Raw genomic sequence first — 19,671 nt, 5'->3', positions numbered from 1 at the left:
CCTCAGCCACCAGAGTATTTTTTCTTCTTGTGGATAAATGCAAAAAAGAATTTAAGTGAATTCTTTGTGCACATAAAACCCTCACTGTCCAAGTGTGATTGATTAGGGACGCTTGCTATTTTCCTAGTTCTCTTACTTAATCTTGGCATCATCTGACTTTTCCGTCTTAGCTATTTCCACTGGAGATGAAACGTTTCTTTGCAAAGGGGCGGGAGACACCCACCCACGTCGGGGGCTCCTTGGACAGATGGGCTGCTGTTCCCCACAGATCATGGGGGGAGCGGAAAGCCACCCCTCCCTGGCCACAGTGCAGGGCAGCAAAGCCATAGTGAGCCTGTCCCTATTTGACTTCTCCTTTCTAGATCTCAGTCTCTATAAACAGCCTTCTATGGTATTTGCCTTTCAAAGAGGAACCAGGGTGTGGATGGGAACAGTGACAAAGAGCCACTTATAAGGATTGAGTGAGCTCTTGCAGGAGACCTATGCATAATTTTAAGATCAACAGAAAAATCTTGCAATGTCTTAAGCCCTGATATGTCATCTGAGGTATTTAAATGCTTTCATTCAGCCTCCCAGCAGCCAGGGCCAAAAGGTTCATGCTTCCGTTTAACAGGGAAACTGAGTCATGGAGATGCTTAGTGACTGGTAGAAGAATTCACAGTAAGTCAGAACCAGAGCCAGGAATTAAAAGCAGAAACCTCGACTCCCTTCAGAAGTGCTTGGAAAACACTAGCTTCTGGCAGGAGAATGAATTCAGCCATGCCCTCAGCGAGGGCAGACAGCTTCTCATTTTTTGCATACTAGAAAACAGTTTTGCCCCAGACAGCGGGTAATGTCTCTCAGCCTGCCAGAGTGACATCAGTGGTGGGGCTGCAACTGGGATGCAGGACGTGTCGGTGCTGTGAGTAATAACAGCCTGTGCTCGGGGGGGATCCCTGCCAGCATCCTTGCAAGAGACACCACCGCCCGCGTACGCTGCTGCGCGATACTCGTGTCCGGCTCCCCGCAGGCTCCGGGCTGCTGTTCGTCCCCCAGTTGCTGGCGGGGCTCCCTCTCCGGAGGGCTGCCATCCTTCACTGGAGCCACACCAAGCAGCTGCTTTCCCCGTCTCAGGCAAGCAGGGCAAAGCAAGCAGTAGCGGAATAAACACCTGCGTTGTGCCTACAAGTGACGCACGCATCCTTTAAGATGTTGCTTCGTGGTGCTGGTGAGAGCTGAGAAAATGAGGAGTCAGCGCTTGCATAGGAAACCAGTGAAGATCATCCATCAACACGGATGCTTTTTAAGCCCCTGATGTGAAGAAGGTTGTGGAGGAGTGTGTCTTTACAGGGCTTCCAGCAAGAAGGGCCATGAGGGTGTCAGAAGTTGGAGCTGAACATTGTCTGTGTTTAAGTTTGTCCAGGTTGTGGCTGGTATCCAGCCTGGCTCTATCTATATCTGTTCCCAGTACAAGAATCTGTGCAGAGCAAGCGTTTATCTGCTCAGAGGTCAATATCCATGTATCTTGTGTCTGTGTTTGTTCCAGCAGTGAACTCAAGTCTCCTCTCTGAAGTCCTGTTCATGTCCTGGTGCCTGAGCATCAGCCCGTGTGGGACACGGTGTCAGGGCTCAGCAGCCTCCCTGCCCAAGGACTGAGCTCTTTCTTCCCCCACCACAAAGCACTGTGTTCCCAAAATGCTGTCTGCCAGGCTGAAATGGGAAGACCTGCATTGCTGAAGGGCCACAGAAGTTGCTACAAGGGTGGCAGGGCTGCAGGGTCAGGATTTAATATGTGTTGGGATAAGGGGTGCTTTGCCAAAGCTCCCAGAGCCTGCAGTGCTCCCCTGGTGTGCTGGATCTGCAGGGAAAATCCAGGCAGGCATGCCAAAGAAACATAGGCACAGGTTTGTACATTATGTGTTGTGTGTTACAAATAAATTGCATCTCTGGCAATCTGTTTGTGAGGGAGGCCAGGGAGGATGGTGGTACGAAAAAACTCAGCTCTGTTTCATTCAGGCTGTTTGCTGTTTCTGGTTTGGTGCTTAGTCATCAATACTGGAGCAATCAATGGGAAGTGCTGGCTCTGGTGCTCTGGCCTCCCTTCTGGATTATACTAGTCCCCAGGAGTCCAGTTCATGGCCTGCTGTTGCCTAGGGTAATGGATCTGTGTCTTATTTCCATCTTTTGATTGGGGGGAAGAAGAAAGATGAAGGTACATACCTGTAGGAGAGCAACTCAGAGTCAGAAATGTGGAATGCTGGTGATCGCCCCTTCGCAGAGGGCACATCTCTTGGTTGCTTTCAAGGAGAGTCACATGCCCACTTCCTCCTGGGTCACCCCTTTGGCCACATGTGCACTCGCCAAACTGGGAGCTGACACATTCCACCCATGCTGTTCCACCAGCGACAAGGGGAAAACTGCAGCACTGGGAGGGCCCACAGCTCTGCTCTGCTTTTCTGTAGGCTCTTTCCCCATCCAGGATAATAGGATTAGTGAGACTGCCTGGAAACCTCAGTCAGAGGAAGCACAGCCCCTTAGCAGAAGTCTTCCTCACCTTTCCTCCCCAAGCAGGTTTGCTGTAGGTCGCTCTCATCAGATGTGATGCCTGTAGCTGCTGCCTGGCTGCCTGCCGGGACGGGCAGCCCACGGGGTAACACTGATGATGATGCAGCAGCGTCTCTTGTGATTTGGTGCTACTGGCATAATAACTCCATTACTGTGCATTTGTAGGGGTTTTTTTATACACTAATTAACCAACAGTTTGATTTGATGGCGATATTCTAAGGTCTATTACAAGCGGGCAATTGTAACTCAACATCCCAGCCATCCCTAGGGCACAAAGGAGGGATTTGAAAGTGCTGCTCTGTGTGCAGCACATTTGGCAAAGGCTCCTTCATCCCACCACTGTATCAAATGTCCTGATAAAGAAACAGAGCTGAGGGGGTTTGTTTCACTCCTTCGAGGAATGGCGTTAAGAGCCAGCGACCCTGAGATCTGGTTCTGATTTGCCGTGAGACATCAGACTCCTTACCTGCAAGCTGGGGAAAATGATACCTCTTTGCAGGGGCCTCGCAGGGCTCAGCTAAGATTAATAAGGGAGGGAGGGAGATGAAATAACTGTGACATTTTATTGTTTTTATTAATGATGTAGAGTGAAGCCAGGGCATCTCTGTGAATAATCACTGCAGTTTGCCTTTTGAGATTTGTCTGCATTTTTTCCCTCTACTAATCAGAGCAAAGTTTGACTTTGTAGGAGGAAGGTTCAGAAACCAACATTTCTCAGTGTCTGAAGAAAAAGCGGGCATTTCCCGGTGTAATTAGGTCCAGGCTCTCAGGAAATGAAGGCCGCCTAGTTGATAAGTGTCTAGTAATGATTACCAAGCTATGGCTGGGGAAAGTGAGCAAAGTGTTTTCATTTCAGAAGCAGCAAATCCAGCTGAGGCTTGTGGTGTGTGTCATGTATGGAGGCAATAGTCCAAGTGGTATGTGGCCTTGCTTGCTGAAGCACGAGCCAAAATCACCCTGGTGTAACTCCACAGATGCTGGAGCTGCACCAAGAGCCTGAGCAGTAGCGTACACTTCTCCATGACATGCCCCTGGGCTGTCAGAGGTGTCATTCTGGAGGCTGGTGTTACTCTTCTCTCAAAGCCAGCAGTTCCTCTCTCAAGTTAGTAACAGTGCTCATCAAAGCTTGAGGAGCTGGAGTAGGGTAAGAGTCACATTTGCAAGGGTAGAATTACATCCTCTCCAAATGAAATACAAGTTTCTTCAGTAGTGCTGGATGAACTGAAGGTGGATTCTTCAGTGTGTATTTGTTCTGTGTGTCAGCCTCAGCTGCAGCAGTCAGAAGCTCTTAAGAAAGAGGACCTCTCCTCCAGTCTCTGCAGGGTCTGAATTTGCTGAGAACACATCTGGCAGTTGCTACACTGTGAAATCAACACAGTTCATCTCATGTCAGCACGCTCATTGTGTCAACCCTTGAGACCTGATGTGCTCTTAGTGTCCTTTATGAGAGGGTGGGTTGCAGGCCCCCTCCACTGCCAAGTTTTGTCTGACTTAATTTCAGAAAATGCAGTTTTGTAGAAAAACCCATCCTTGTTTTACTGAAGATGGATCTGAGTTTTAGTATAATGAATGTTGGAGGAACCTGAGGAAGTTTGCAGTGCTGCTGCAATGGCTCTTGCCTTCCAGGCATGTTTTGCAGCAACCCCCACGTCTTCTGAAAATTCTAACATAGACTAATGGTAGGTATTTCTCAGCCACACATCTACTCTGGTGAAAATAATACATGCTGATGTCTTAAAATCTCCCAAATCCCAAATTTATTGCAGCTTGTATAAATGTGCTCCAGAAAGGATTACACAGCTCCCTGGAGGATAGGTTCATCAGTGGCTTTTTAAGCACAGTGGTCCAGAGGCAAATCCTGATTCAGGAAGCCTGTAAGCTGCTGCTTTCTCTGATGATACCCTGTGTGTGAGGGTCGCTATTACCTGCCATGTCCTTATGCTCTGGCCACTGCTGAGGGAAGGTTCCTGGGATACATGAGCCCTTGGCCTGAACTTGTGTGGCAGCTCATACAGGTAGTGCCCCTTGCAAGACCTTTCCTTTGCTTTCCAGACCACCTGAGATTATACTGCAGAGCTATGGATATATATTCACTTCCCTCCTTATTTCTTCCTTTTTTGCAAGCTTTGCTTCCAGTGCAGTGCCTTGATGCTGGCCCAGTAGTGGTGAATCTATCTGATCAGCACAGAAGTTTCTTTTCAAAGATGGCAGTTTTCTCCAAAGTCACCTAAGGTATAACTCTGTTTGCTTCCCCTTGGTATCAGTCAGTTCCCCTCATGGTGACCAGAGCCCACCCCTGATTTGTAGATCTTCTTTAGTCTTTGCAAAATGCTTGTTGAATTGGAATGGTCATCTGGTGATTTATTTAATGAGGTCTGTACTGCCCTAATGTCCATCACCATTCACGATGGTTCCCAAGAATTCAGCAGTTGCAAGTCATGATCCACTGGTTTATGACAAGCCCTGGAAAAGGTATTCCAGAAACATTGTGTCTGGAAAAAACGTGGTAATTAAAACCATTTGCTTGAAGACTGTCAAGGGTTTTGGGGGAGGGGGTGATGCATAGATATGCTATGAGTCTGTTTTAGCCTTGGGATTTATGGTTTGTTTGCTTCTCCCTTTGCTGTCCCATCATGACCCAGGGCAGAGGGAGATAACAACCTCTTTCTCAGAGAGCAGTCTTGTTTGCAGCCCACCCTCAGGGCTATGCTCTTTCCTCTTCAAACAAATTCTTTGATGTTAATAAAATAAACTGACCATAATCACTGACATTCAGTCAGTAGCTTCTTCAGTACTTTCAAGGAAAAGGTAAGGAGAGGCAGTCTTCAGCCTTGGGACAGGGCTTAGATAAGCCATTTAACAAAACTTTTTATGTCAGAAAAAGGCTGCAAAAACGGAGTATCATTTTATCACCAGGTCAGTGTGGCTTCCAGCTCCAGGATGGTCATGAGTAATCCATGCGTTTGCTCAGAAAGGCGTTTTCTAGGGGCATGCGTAGCTGTTTGGATGACGTAGAGTAACAGCAGAGAAGTATATGCACTTTCACAGGAAACTGGCTCCCAAAGGACATCCAACAGCTCATCATGTCTGACTCTTTTAAAAGGTGCTGAGCCATTGCTAAACCCTGGAAAGAGAGGAAAGTTTCTGCTGTAAGAATTTTTCTGTGTGTCTTGGATTTTTCTGTTGTGTTTTTCTTAGTGTTTTAGTAATCATTTCTATAGAGATACCAACGTGGAGACAGCTTAGTTAGGAGTCTGCCCCAGTACCTGTTGTTACCAACCAGCGCAGCTTGACTAGTTGCAATGTCCAGGGAGGCAGGATGTTAGAGAAAATTCACATCTAAACTGTAAAGCTGCTGCTTTATGGGTCCCAGAGAGGGAAGATACATAAAAGCAGGAAAAATGCAGAATCAAGAAAACAGAGGATATGTGACAGTGCTGCTAATTTTGGATCCAGTCTCCAACTTGCATTGTTGTATTCTTTCAAACATACTGGAGAAATGTCATTGATCCTTTCCAGGCAGAAGTACTGATATCCAGAAGTTTGCCAGAATAAGCTTCTTTGCCTTATTCTTGTAGGCACGTGGACAGTATCAGCCTGTCACACACAGCCCCCAGGTTATTCACCATAGCTTCTGTAGGATTTGTTAACCAATTCGGTCACGAGAGTATAACTCTCATCCCCTCACTGGGAGAGGAGGTTGTGTGTTGACATTGTTTTAATGAAATCCTTTACTGATGGGGGAAGTCTTTTGATAGAGATGTGCTGCAGCATGCTTTGACCTTCATCCTCCTCAGAATAAACACTGTTAAGTTTGTTTCTGTGCTGATGACTCTGTGTTGTGGATTATGCTTGTGTTGGGATCTTAGACACCATAAGACTGTCTGCAAAAGCACCATGCAGTGATCCTTTCCCAAGCATTCCCCATTCCATCTCCATGTCATCACTTTGCTTCAGTTCTTTCATCACAGATGAGTTTGCTTTGTTTCTGGCCCAGATCAAATGCCTTCGGGTTTCTAAGGCTGGAAGGCTACATGGAAATGTAGAATATTGTTATGTTCCTGTGGCATCTCTGCTGATGGAGAGAGTGCCCTGTCTGCTTCCTCCTGTGACTCACACTTACATGATGCATTGCCCAGCCCTTTCAACTGCCTGCCAAAGTTGTTTTGATCTGTTTTTCCCCTAAAAACATGCAATCAGTTTTAGCCTTAATCAGATTGGAGCAGTCCAGCCTTGACCTTCCTTCCTTCAGGGGTAAAGGGCTCCCTCTCTCCTAGCCAGTGGATTTAGCAAGATTCAGCTCTCTCCTCCCAGGTATTTCCGAGACTCTCTGCAGGGGACCACCTGCCTCTCTGTCTGTTATCAGTCAGTATATTAGTTGAAAGCTCATTATTTGTCTAACAGGCTGTGGCCCATGGGAGTCTTGCTGGTGGTCCATGAGGAGGGGATAGTCAGGTACTGCCTGTTCCAAGCTGCTTGATTTCATTAGCTTAAAATGCATGGGCTAATCTTTGACTGATACTTTCCCAGGTGGGCAATGACCGGGGCTGCCACAGGGATGCTATAACAATGAAGGAGGAAGGATATGCTTGAGAAAACCTCCACTCTGGAAAACCTGGCTGGCACTGTACCCCCCACCTTTTAGTATCTAGCAGTGCTTGTTGCCATTAGTCTAAGTGTATTGCTTCTCCCATAGTGCTCATCTCTAATTACCTGACCAAGAAAAACTCTGGGGTGTGGGATCATCATGCGCAGATTCCTGAGGGCTGAATACATCCTACCTCTTCCAGTGAAACTTATAAGGGAAGCTCTTTCTTAGCTTTCAGGTCATGCTGGCATTCTTAAAAACAGAGAAAGAGCCCATTTGTAGCCAGACAGAGCTTTTGGAGGAGCAGCTCAGAGCCCAGGGTGCAGGGTGTTTTGCGCCACTGACTGTGGCATGGCCGTCATCTGTTGGTAGCATGGTTTTACACTTGCAGCTGGAGGGAAGGGGACAACTGGCCAGCTGACAGAAGTGACTTCTTTTGTAGAGTGGTGTGCTGAAATCCATGTACTGCCAGCTCCTGTCTATGATCTCAGCTGTTTTCTGCAAGGGTGTTCTTGCCCAAGCTTTAAAAACAGTTCTAGGGGTTTTGTTTTTTGCCAGGATAGCCCACACTGCGTATTCTAGGAATTTTTCCTTGTTGAAAATACTGTTTCACATACAACTTAGCTGTAATCAGAGTATGTTAGACAGCACTGAATGTTTACACAGGACAAAATCTGGCTCAGAGTGTTTTTCACAATCAGTCAGATCGAAGGTTCAATCAACACAAACACATTTCCTACTGCTTGCTCTGTGGATGAATCCTGCAATGCCTCAGTGTTTTTGAGATTTATGTGGGAAGGGTCCTTGCTGCTAGGAAGTGGTTTTGCAAGTCACTTGCTTTGAGTAATGCCCTGCCTTTGTGCAGTATTTGTTACACCACATGTGCACTGAAGCATACAACACACAGCCAGAAATGTGTGAAAATCTTCATTGTTACCTGCCTGGGAACAGTTTAAGAGGAGCATGTCAGAGAGGGATGAAGGAAGTGTCTCAGTCTAATTTGCTTTCTTGGTGCAAAATGGTCTTTTCAGGTGGTGGGATGAAGTCAGTTCACTCGGCTCATACATGTGTACACTTACATAAAATATCGCCAACCTGGCTCTAGTGAGAGATTCATTAGCAAATCTGATTTCTGTCTTGGAACAAATCTTTTCAATTAACCATGAAGAATATTGACGTGGTTTGTTCAGTTTGGTTTTAAATTTCTGAGCATCTGCCACTTTCTGGAGACTAATTAAACATCTAGTCAGCTCTTTTGACAGTGTACCTACCAATCCGCATATGTTTGTGTACTAAAAAACTGCTTATTGGAATAATAAAAAAACCCCAAGCCCTTCCTAAATTTCCTTTCTCGTGAGAAGTTTTCCCTGTGCCAATTCTCCAAATTTGTTCTGGTTTGAATTTGTTCTGGTTTGTATTTGGGTCTACCAGAGCGACTGGTGAGCAGCAGCACATTGTGAGACATGCTTGGGTGGTTTGGGAGGAACCGTCCAAAGTACATTGGAAGCTGTCTGAATTTTGAAAATGGAGAAGACCTCTGAAAGATGTATGTGGAGCCTCCAGGAAGGCATCACTACTTCCCCCCATCACAGTAGTAGCAAGGATGGGGACCAACCCTATTTATCTTGAGTTAGAAGACAAGAAGCTGGTAGTCTCTTTGGAAAGCAGGGTATGGTGTGTTAATGAACTCAAAGGCTGCTTCACATCTCTGTCACTTGGTACCTATTCCCTACACTTGACTAAGGCCCTTTTCTGCCATATGCTTGCCTTGCTGTCTGATTTTAGTGTTTCCACAGGGTCAGTGGATGCCGTTGTGGGTTGCAGACAGCTCAAGCATCTTTCTGCAAATGTGCAATCCCATCAGCAAAGGGGAAATTTCTTGATTAACTTCTCTGGATAATTTCTTCCTTCTCTATTTGCAATAATAAAATAGTTGAGGCAAGGTCGCGTGCTATTTATAGACATCTCACTGCTGCTTGCTTCTACTCGCCCAGGCAGTAAGCTCTGCATAGACACAACAAGATTAATCCTTCATGACACCGAAACTTTTATTTCCCTTGTTATCTGTGCTTACCAACTCCAGAGCCTCCCTCCTCTGCAGAGCACAGCGCACTAAGCCTTTGATGCAACACAGCAGCAGTGGAGCTATGGAAAAGTTTAAAAAAACCCCAGTATCTATTCAGCAAACCAGGAGTTGTTTGAGAGGTTTGAAACTTTGTTTTCTAGATCAGCGGAATGGTTTGAAAATTTTTCTCACAAGATTCATGCCAAACTCATGCACTCGGCAATTAACTGAGGTTATGTGCAGGTAGGTCCAGTCTTGGCATGGCAAGAAACACTGGGGTTTTGAGGGAACAGACACATTTTCCAGTGTATAAGCCTTACTTCTCTTTCTCTCCAAAAAAAGAAGTTTTAATTCAAAATATGTCTTACATGCTGAAGACACTTTAATAAAGAAACAGGTTGGATTATGATAGTCACACAGAATGCAGGACAGTTTCCAATATTTGATATGTTCAATGAAATGGTAAGTCATTGTGAAAAATAGTTGGAGGTCTTGGTTATATCATGCCCTGTGACCCCTTGTATCAGGCAGTCAGAATCAATATTGCTTTGGCTACATTCTCTCTAAAATCCTCTGACTTTCGCATCTCTTTTATCCTTGTTTTTGCTGTAAAAACTTCAGGGCAACCTTGGAGCACCTGAGTACATGTCAGTGTTCTGGGTACATCTGCTTCCCCCCATGAACAGCACTATGTCAGTATTCAATGTAAGCAAAATGGTGGTGGTACAGTCCACCGTGCCCCTGGCTGCACGAGTAGACTGTAAAGCTGTGCAACACTTGTCTCACTAACCTGGCACCACGCCTGTTCTGCTTCCTTATCCAAAGCACCAGAGAGCAGACTTTAAGCACTGCAAATTTAGGGTCATTGTAGCTAAAATCCTGGTGCTGTTGTGTGGTGTATCCCCTAGGGAAGCAGCTAGGAGTTCATGCAAGCTTGCTGAGCATCTGGCATGAGAGGGGCTTTGGTCAGAATTAATTCGTCTGAAAATAGTGAGGGCAAGTGGAATTCAGTGCACATGCATGCACGTGCCTGCATGTGGAGCTGAGCCAGACCAATCTGTTTTTAGGTGGACATTAGTGATGAGGTGAATCATCTGTTTGAGAGATGCAGCAGCCAAAGTGATGGTAAAACCAAACACCAAGTTAGACATGTTCCAGCAAGACAGTTTATTTTCCTAAGCATGGCAGAAAAGGCCTTGACTCTGTGTAACCACTGCTCAGCACTTACTAAAACATCCCTGAATTTTCAGCACAAATCCAAAACACAGCCTCATACCAGCCACTGTGAAGAAAATTATCACAGACAGAACCAGCACAAAATAATTTCCCTTTCTTATGTGCAGTGAAACATTCCTACCATTTGAATGAGGAAAAAAATATTTTTCAATACCCAGAAGGTAACGAAGGTATCAAAACCCAGAAGGACTTAAGTGTTGTGCTTTCCCCTTCTTGGCTCTAGATGTTGGCATGGTAAGATCAAAATGGACAGGGTGTTCCTGGGGCTCCCTCAGTGCTGGTGTTCTGATTTTGTGTGTCCTCTCTGGCTGAAAAACACAGGGTTTGGTGCAAAGCTGCAGTGATAATCCAGAAATCTCATTCCAATGGGGTGAACAAACAGACCTTAAAGCACATACTAAGGTTGTGATTCTACAGTTGTCATTTTTTCCTCGCTGATTTTCATTCAGCGATAGTTGTACAAAGATCAAAATCCTTTTGTGTTACATGCTTGCATATGTTTATAGTCCCCGAGTTGCTTGTCTTCTAAATAAACAAAATGATCACCCTGTAGGAGAAACACTATTATTTTTATTGTTATTCTTTTAAAACAATGGAAAATCAGGCACAAAACAAAATATTTTTTTCCAGTGGCTGCACAGTGAGATTGCGACAGGGCCAGGAACTGAGCCCAGGTGTCCTGAGTCCCAGCCCAGACCTTTAAACACCAAAATATCCTGCTCCTTGTGAATTCAGAGTGTTTTGGCAAACGTTTCCCCAGAGTGTTTCATAATTAATGTCAGTGCTAGACTCTGGACGTGTCTTACCAGTTAGGAATTTGCTTTTATATACATGCATCCACTTCAAAACTCCCCAAAACATAGCAGCTGTTGGCTTCTTTGTATTACTTTAATGTTTCTAAAGCAAATCTGGGACATGATAAATTGAGAAGTGTTGAGTTGAAATGTTCTGCTTTAAGTCCACTTAGCAAACTCCAAAGGTCATCTCTGCTGTGGAGAGCCAGACACAGTATGAGCCTTGTTTCAAGGGTGGGAAAGGGATTTTTCTGTTGTGTCTAGAAATCACTCTTCCTATTGCATAGGGGTGGATTTTATCTAGGAAGAACTCAACCCATTGTAGGATCTGTGACAGTTTTTGACAGCTTTCTGAAAAGGAGCTAGAACCAAAGGAAAAAGGAACATCCCAGAACAGACCATTGCAGCTTGCATCTTGAGGGACCAGGTCCCTTGCTGAGATGCATTTGTTCCCCTTTAAGTCTGCACAGACAGGATGCTGTCTGTGAATATAAATCTGTATTGTGGTGTGGAAGAATGCAGTTCTCTTGAACAGCTCAAATGGTGGCTTAATAGCAGTCCTCTGGATCAGGTCAGTAGCTCATGTGTCTCCGGCAAGCCTCTTGCCCCATCTCAACCTCTTTAATTAACAGCTGCGGTGGCAATCCCACCTACACTCAGCATGTCCTGAAAATTCCCCTCGTGAGATGCTCTGGTTGGTCCTTTTCCAGGATGGTATTACATTAAGATGAGCTTTTTCAGGATGGGATGTAAGTTTCTGAGTAGGAATGTCTTGGTTTTTTGTTTGGTTGGTTGGTTTGGTTTGGTTTGGTTTGGTTTGTTTTTTTTTTTGTTTGTTTGTTTTTTAATTTCTACACTGAAGGGGTTGGGGATATTTTTTTGCTCTCCTGGATAAAAATTTCTCATAGTCATTTTGCTTGCCTTCTGGGAAGCCAAGGGGTTATTCTGAAGAGTGTTGTCCTTAGGAAAACTCCAAGTGAAGGACTGGAATAGATCTTGTTTTTGCAGTAAAAGCTGGCTTCCCTGCATATGTTGTCAGCACAGAGCTAATCCTGAAAAAGTTCTGAAGTTTACACAAGGCAGATTTTTTGCATTTCTGTGGGCTTTGCAGCACAGAAGTGCTTTGGTGTTCAAAGGGCAGATCTGGGGAGCGGGCTGAGATGCCATCTGACCGGAGCTTTCATCTTCCTTTTGGAGGTATTCACGCGTGCTTCTTTGGCCAGCTCTGCCCTGGCCTTTCTGGGAACTGCACAAGCGATTTTGTCTGTGCTGGAGCAACGGAAGGGTTTAGGAGAGCACCCGCCTTGCGTGGGTCTGACCCTGTGGCAATGACTGGGCTTTTCCTCCAAAAGGTCTTCATGTACCCAGGCACCCGCTTTCAAAATGTCTTCATGCCCAGCAAGCAATGTGAGAGTGTGTCAGGAACATCTGATATAAAAGTGCCAATTTCACAAATCCCCTGGTCGATTTGGGTGTCTGTTCCCATTCAAAGTCTCCCTATCAGAATCACCCAGGCATCCCTGGCATGCTCAGCCCGTGATTTCCAACAGCCGTGATGTTTCCAGTTGCCACCAGTTTGACTCATGGTAGCCCCCTTGTTTGCTCTGCAGACTGTACTTGTCCTAATCTAAACAGCCCAGATGAAAGCACTGGGTGCTTCTCTGGGGGATTTGCTGCATGCCAGGAGGCTCGGTGTGTGTCCTGCTGGGCTCTTCATGTTCCCCACTTCTCTCATCTTTAAGCTGGGCTCCCAATCACCATCATCTATCACTTTCTCTATCACTGTCTTTATCTCCTTTTTTTTAATGTAAAAATTGTTTTCAGCAGCTTGCTGCACTTTCTCACTCCACCTTGTGTTGAGGAAAAGCCACAGGAAACCTATTACAGTAATTTTTTAATATTTGCCACTTCAAAATTGTATTTGAGAATGGAGATTCAAAGGTCATTGACTGCTTCCTTCACAGCCAAACACACTCCCACCATACCGTCCTTAAAGAAAGTTACCTTGCCAAAATAATGCATGTCTTCACCTTGTATTTTCCTGAGTATTGCCAAGCTTTACATGCAGTAGGAAAGGAGGCATCATTCTGCCAGTTAAACAACCGAGGTATTTTATTAATGCTGGCAGACAGCTCCACTTTCCAAATAGGAGCAGATTTGCCAAGTGATTTCATGTGGGCTCGGTACATCCAGGGGAACTTTCCTTGTCCAGTCAAATCAAACCTGTCACTCTTGCCTTGCTCCAGCTATTCCTGCTTAGATCAATGTTCAGCATAAAAAAGGACTTTTTGCCATGCTGTTGCTGCAGCCAAGTACCCTGAGTGAATCCTTTGCATCTTTTCCTTCAGTCTTTCACCACAAAGCTTTCACAAGCTGTGCGTGTGAAACTGCCATAGGTTATACATAGACAGGGGCATCCCTCAAGGAGAAGGCCCCATGATTTCACTCAGATGTCAATCCTGCTTGGTTCAACAGGAGTTCATGTGTTATCAGATGCGTATTTTAATTTTAAAGATGGTTGCAAACACTTCTGTGGAGGTAACAAGCAACCTGCTGATGATGTGACTGCTCAGACAGTTGACAGTTCAGCCACATCTCTGAAGATAATCAAATGTCAGAGATTAAACTAGTTGTTATATTCCTGGCTGGCGATGACTGTATGTCCTCTCTGAGCCCACAAGAAATGCAGGGTACTAGGCAGTTCATGGGAGCTCAGTGAAAGATGTTTTGGGTGTTTCTCATGGCTTTTTTGAGAGGTAAGCTATGGTTGATGCTCACGAAGTCCATGCAAGTATTAATCCAGTGTTAAAGAGCCCCAAGGAAGCTGCTGTTGTCTCCTGGGGACAAGAAAGGTCTTGAGGGCAGCCATGGCCTCACCTCACCTCACATGGCCTCTCTGCCCTGCTCCAGGTGTAGGATAACAGGGTGTGAAGCTCATGCTTCTCTGCACGTCTCTTTTTAAGTTCTCATCATTTTGCCGGTCGGGCTGTCCAGTGGGTACATGTGCAGGTTTCTGAAGGTGAGCTGCTGTACCGTGATGGCAGCATAGCATAGATGTGCCTGAGCTTGCTGGCTCTGGTGCCTCAGGAGGAGCCTAGCCGCAGTGGAACAGAGTTTGGTGTAGGTTTTGCTATCAAGGAGAACACTTGGACACAGTCTTGCAAAGGCTAGCATTAGCCTGGTCCTGGCTAACAAGCTTCAGTGAGCCTGCTCAGACTGCACATGTATCCCAGGGGCCTGACTCTGCACTTTGCTTGTACTCAGTGGTGTTGCTTTCAGGAGCCTGCTAGGGCATGCCTGTTCAATTATGCCAAGATTTTCCTACAAATTGACTAGGCCATGCAGATGTTTCACCTGAACATCTGTCCTGCTTCCTGAGCTCCCAGCAGTTGTTCTATGTGTGTTTAGCACTAGCATTTACATTTGTTTATGGAGCTTTCTCCAAGGTGAAACTAATGTCTGGTCTCAGTTCTGAATCTCTAAATCCAAAATAACTTGATATACTAAAATAATCTCCTCTTTATCTCTCTGCCACTATTGTCAGAATCTGGCCTTTTGCAGCTATACATAGTTGAGCTTAATAAATGGTCCCAAGTCCCCATTTACAAACAGAAGCCCTTAGCCTGCACATAGCTCAGCCTCCAAGGCTTGTAGAGAGAGGTCTCACCAGCTGGTTTCCCCTCCTCTCTTCATCTCATATCTCATGACAGCATCTGTCCACCTGGGACTGTGCAGGGGGGCTGGAGTAGCTGACTTCAGATGATGTGCAGCTGGAAAATAGGCTGTACCTCACCACCAACAGACCATGTTGCAGACAGATAAGTGACCTTTCTGGCTCTTGGGAACTCCAGCTCTTCTGATTTCCCTTGCACTGGGCTTTCCTCTCATCTCAGCTGTTTCCTTCAGCCTCTGTGTTCAGGTTTTCCTTGATTATCCCATCATTTCCCAGTCCAGTGGTGTTAAAAGGGTGTCAGAGGTATAAGCATCAGAGGGTGCGGCATACACTGCTGTGTTCACTGTCCTACATCGCCAGCTCACTTGGTCTTTCTTATCTTGTTACAGCTGAACAAGCTGGAGGAAGCAGCAAATGCAGCGCACACCTTCTTCATGGCAAACCCTGAGCACATGGAGATACAGCAGGACATCGAGAACTACAAGACCACAGCAGGGAAGGTCAGCTTGATTGACCGGGAGGCCAAGCAGCACATGGTGAGTCTGAGCTAAAGAGGTGCCTGGGTTAAGTGTCAGGCAGTCTGGAGAGAAGAGATTTATGAGGCCAAGAGAGCATCATCTATGAATGGGGTGATTCTTGCCAAGGTCCATATTACAATACAGCAAAACAAACTCTCCCTTTCAGCACTCTCCTTTAAGGCAAGCCAGCTCCTGCTTTTTCAAGGCACTCTCTGCTCTTTGTTTGGTGGCTATGTCCCCAGCCTGGTCCCTCTCTTCAGGCAACTCTGGTGTCATCCATGGCCATGAACACGCACCAGCAGGCAGCTTTGATGGATGCCTCCGTGGCCACTGACGGACAGATCTTGGCTTATGTGTGTTTCTTTTGAGCTGGGTTCTCCCACCTGGGCAGGGTGCATGAACATGAGTGTCTGTGCTGGTGATGGTGTCAGGTGGCAGGCAGGAGAGTGACGGTTTTATCAGCCTTCCCAAAGCATAAGCCCAGCAAAAATGCCAGGGCCAACCCCAACTTTCTGATTTCACAAGACAAAAGGAAGCAGGCTGTTTGGTGTAATTAATGGAGGTGCTCATTAGGGGTCATTCTAAGACAGATCTGCTTGGGTCAAGAGCATTCTTTTCCCTTGGCATTCAGAATAGTTGTTGGGTAGGAGGGTAAAAACAAAGAAAAGGAGTGTTTTTTTACATAATACATAATCCAGCAGTGACATTGAGGATTCCCTAAGTATGGAGAAGTTCAGAAGAGCATTTAGGCAGGTTTACAAGGTTCCACTGGTCCAAAAGTCCATTTATGGCTTAAATACGGTTTGGTACAACTGCTTATGTCTGGTAGGTACCCAGGAAGATTGTTCTGTCCCTGCCCACTTGCACCTTCTTTTGAGAAGCGCCTGCAGTTGGCAAGGGCAGGATGCTGTGGTCCGAGCAGCATAGCCCAATCATGGTCTTGTCTTCTGCTTACCTACTTTGCAGGAGGACTACAGTGCTGGAGTAAGGCACTATGACAAGGAGGAGTACGAGCTGGCCATTGACTTCTTGGAGCGTGCATTGAAAGGATACTACTCTGAGGATGAAGATTGCCAGATCATGTGTGAGGGACCGCAGCGATTTGAGGAGCACGAGTATCTGGAATATAAGGCTGGCCTCTACGAAGCTATTGCAGGTGAGATCTTTTTGTGGCTTTAGGGTTCTCACCAATGGCTCTGCAATGTTTTTAATTATTGAGTCTGGGCCTTGGGCTGGATTTGGTGAATCGTCTTCCCTTCCATCACTGCTGCTGGTGAGTAATGCTACAGGAGGCACTTGGAAGGACAGAAAATGCAAATCCAGAGAAAAGGGAACTACAACATCTCATTTTGGTCCTGAATAGAAGCTGGGATAGAAGAATTGCATTTCCAGATGTGTGGAGCATTTGAAGTTTTCTGTAACAGCTGGAAGTAGAGGTGCTTTAACATAAACTGCCTTGGTTTCCCCCTGTACACAGTCTTACATACCTCCCTGGAATCTAGACATCGCTGTCCTCTGTTTATATTTTCTCTGTTTTTCAGTGCATATGAAGAGAACAGCAGAGTCCTCTTGGCCATGCTCCAGATGGCCAGGAAAGATGCCAAAAAGGCTCAGAACATAGATTTCCTCCCCATCCAACAGGATGGATTTGTCATTAGTGGAGGCCCACCTAATTATGATCTTGACTGAAATCTCTGGAGAGAATTGAACACTGCCATGTAATCTTCAGATTTGCATGTGTGGCTCTGAGCCAGAAGGGATTAAAATGGTTCATTCTTAGTAGAAATGAGATTACATTTAATTAGTTATAAGGGGAAAAAGAACAATAAATTAAGGTTTGTTTGGTGACAGAAATCTTATTTATCTGCTCATGGTCTTAGAGTTGCATCAAGCTCTGGAGTTTTGCTTCTTGTGTGGAAAATACTTTACTCAGATGCAGATTGTTTTTTTGGTTTTGCATAATTCTGTTTGTGTTGAGACAGGAAATCTAATTGAAATGACCAAGATGAGAAACCACCAATGTACTGGATGGGAAGCTGCCTTTGTTGGGTTTATTTACCCATGCAAAAAATATGAGAAGTGTTGTAAGGGCTGACTGAACAGCAGAGTAACTGTCAACTGATCATGCCTGCTTTTAAAGCCATGACCAGGACATCAAGGGCCATATCAAACCCTCCAAAAGAGCAGCCTTCAGTGGCAAAGAAAACCTTCTTTCCTTCTCACTGAAAGCATCCGCTCGTCAAACAAGTTTTGGTCTCTGTTAAATTGTTTCTGTGCTGTGCAAGTTGAGTGCAGCCCTAGTGAGCAGAGATGTTTCTGTGCTGGACCATGTGGAGCGCAGACATGGTCATGGTGTGGTGATCCTCAAACCAGCTCATCAACTGAGAGTGAGAACAAGCCAGATGGTCTTTGCGAGTGCTGGGATTTGGCTTGACCTGATATGCCTGGGAATAACAACTCCAAACCCCAGGGCTGTTCAGGCACCCAAAGAAACAGGGAAATGAGGGCGCACAGAGGGAAATAATCCAGAGTTTACCCCTGGATCCAGGGCGCTCAGCCCCAGATGTTTCATCAGGGAGTAGGAACACTACTACACCAAGAAAAGAGAGTTTAAGTTTCTTCAGAATTTATTTCTCTTTTCAAGACCAAGCTCATTTGCTGTGCTGCTGCATGGGGTTGAAACACTCTCACCTCTCCACCCCAGGGACAGATGCATTTCAGTGAATTGGTTCCAGTCTATATAGCCTGTTTCTAGGGCACCTTGACAGTACCAAGAAAAATCAGTGCTTTTCAGTGATGGATTATGCCATGCTTAAATAGGTTTAAATTACAACAAAATTATGTCATTTTCCTTCTTGCCTTCCTTAATGTAGTACCCTGGATGTGTATGGTAAATCAGATAACTACCCAGACTACCTGCCTAGAGCAAATGGGGACTGTTTTGAGTTTCCACTTGATTTCATTGCAGATTCCTCAGTCTGTTTTTTTGTCAGCCCTGAGAAATGCTTTGGTATCTGAGCACATGGTTTTTTTCAAGCCTGTGTTTGTTTCTTAAGGTTTTTAATAGTGTACAGAGACAGAGCGAGCAAAGTAGATTTGTAATTACATCGCAGCAAAGGCTCCAAACTGGAATCAGATGTCAGCGTTGGCTTCAAAATTATACAGCTGATACAGCGCCTATATTGTGGACTCCCACAAATTAAGAAACCTTGCTAATGGCAGATGTTTTCCACGTGCTTGCGTTTCCCTGGGAGATATCTCATCTTTGAGAAGCAGCAAACACGGGGATTTTGCTGCCAATATTTGAAACTTAGACCTTTCAGACTTGTGGCACAGGTGCCTTGCTCGGCTGTGCTTGAGAAGCTGTAACCACCCCTCCTATCTAAACCTCCCTGTGCCCTCCTTGGGAGCTTTCTTGCTGCAGAAAGGAGAGAATTAAAGATGAGCTGAAGGGAGTGTGGAGATGGCTTTTGTGTGGCAGCACAAGTGGCCACCCTGTCTTCACATCTCTATTTGCTTTGTGGGTGTCCTCACCTTTGGTTTGGCTCTTGGGGTTGAAGAGCTACCTGTCACCTGCATGTCCCTGCACCTATCTGGCTTTCCTGGCAGAAGCAGCAGCTTCCTGCACACAAAAGAGATGCTCAAGCTCCCTCTACAGTTGACAGAAGGAGAAAGGCATTTTTCAAGGGGGGCAAAAATGTGACTGCAACTTTGGGAAGGAGCCTGAACTCTTTCTTCAGGTGCGCAGCTCTCACCGCCAGGGCCAGAGCAGTGTGAGTTGTGTGTCCTTCAGCTGAGGAGATTTAATCTCTGTGTCCTTATCTCAGAACCATCACCATCCTTCTCAGTTCAGACTGTCTTCTTCCTCTTTCCTTGGCAGATCACTACATGCAAGTCCTGGCCTGCAAACATGACTGTGTCCGAGAACTCGCCACGCGTTCAGGCCGTATCTCACCCATCGAAAATTTCCTTCCCCTCCATTATGACTACTTGCAGTTTGCCTATTACAGAGGTAAAGGCTGTCTTTCTGTTCCTCTTAGTGCTTGCTGAGTTTAGGTACATTTTTTGCAAGTTTGAATTGTTCCATGTGAAAATCAGGATATTGCCCCATCCCCCTGATGTCTGTGCTACAGTGATGCAGTGGCATGGTCTGAAAGAGTCAGGAAGCAAAGGACATTGGAAATTGTCTCTTCAAAAGTCAGGTTGACTGAAATGCAATTAAGTATTTTTGTAGAAGAGGTTTAAATCATCAG

The 19,671-nt window shown here is 45.6% G+C and overlaps 1 protein-coding gene across 2 annotated transcripts in view; it reads left to right on the top strand.

Annotated features, from left to right (window-relative positions):
- Window positions 1-19,671, top strand: part of P3H2 (prolyl 3-hydroxylase 2) — a 72,329-nt gene that overhangs the window by 40,041 nt on the left and 12,617 nt on the right. For both annotated transcript variants that reach the window (XR_006166036.1, XM_032986835.2), the window contains exons 2-4: window positions 15,290-15,436; window positions 16,385-16,574; window positions 19,299-19,430. Coding sequence is in view for 1 of the 2 variants with exons in the window: in XM_032986835.2 (XP_032842726.2) it covers window positions 15,290-15,436; window positions 16,385-16,574; window positions 19,299-19,430 (469 nt within the window). In the remaining variant the exon portion in view is untranslated. The remainder of the gene's footprint in view (window positions 1-15,289; window positions 15,437-16,384; window positions 16,575-19,298; window positions 19,431-19,671) is intronic.

Source organism: Tyto alba, unplaced genomic scaffold (assembly GCF_018691265.1).
Source record: "Tyto alba isolate M040663 unplaced genomic scaffold, T.alba_DEE_v4.0 Super-Scaffold_10, whole genome shotgun sequence".
In the NCBI taxonomy this organism is placed as follows: Eukaryota; Metazoa; Chordata; class Aves; order Strigiformes; family Tytonidae; genus Tyto; species Tyto alba.
This window is presented reverse-complemented; position numbering and strand designations above follow the sequence as displayed.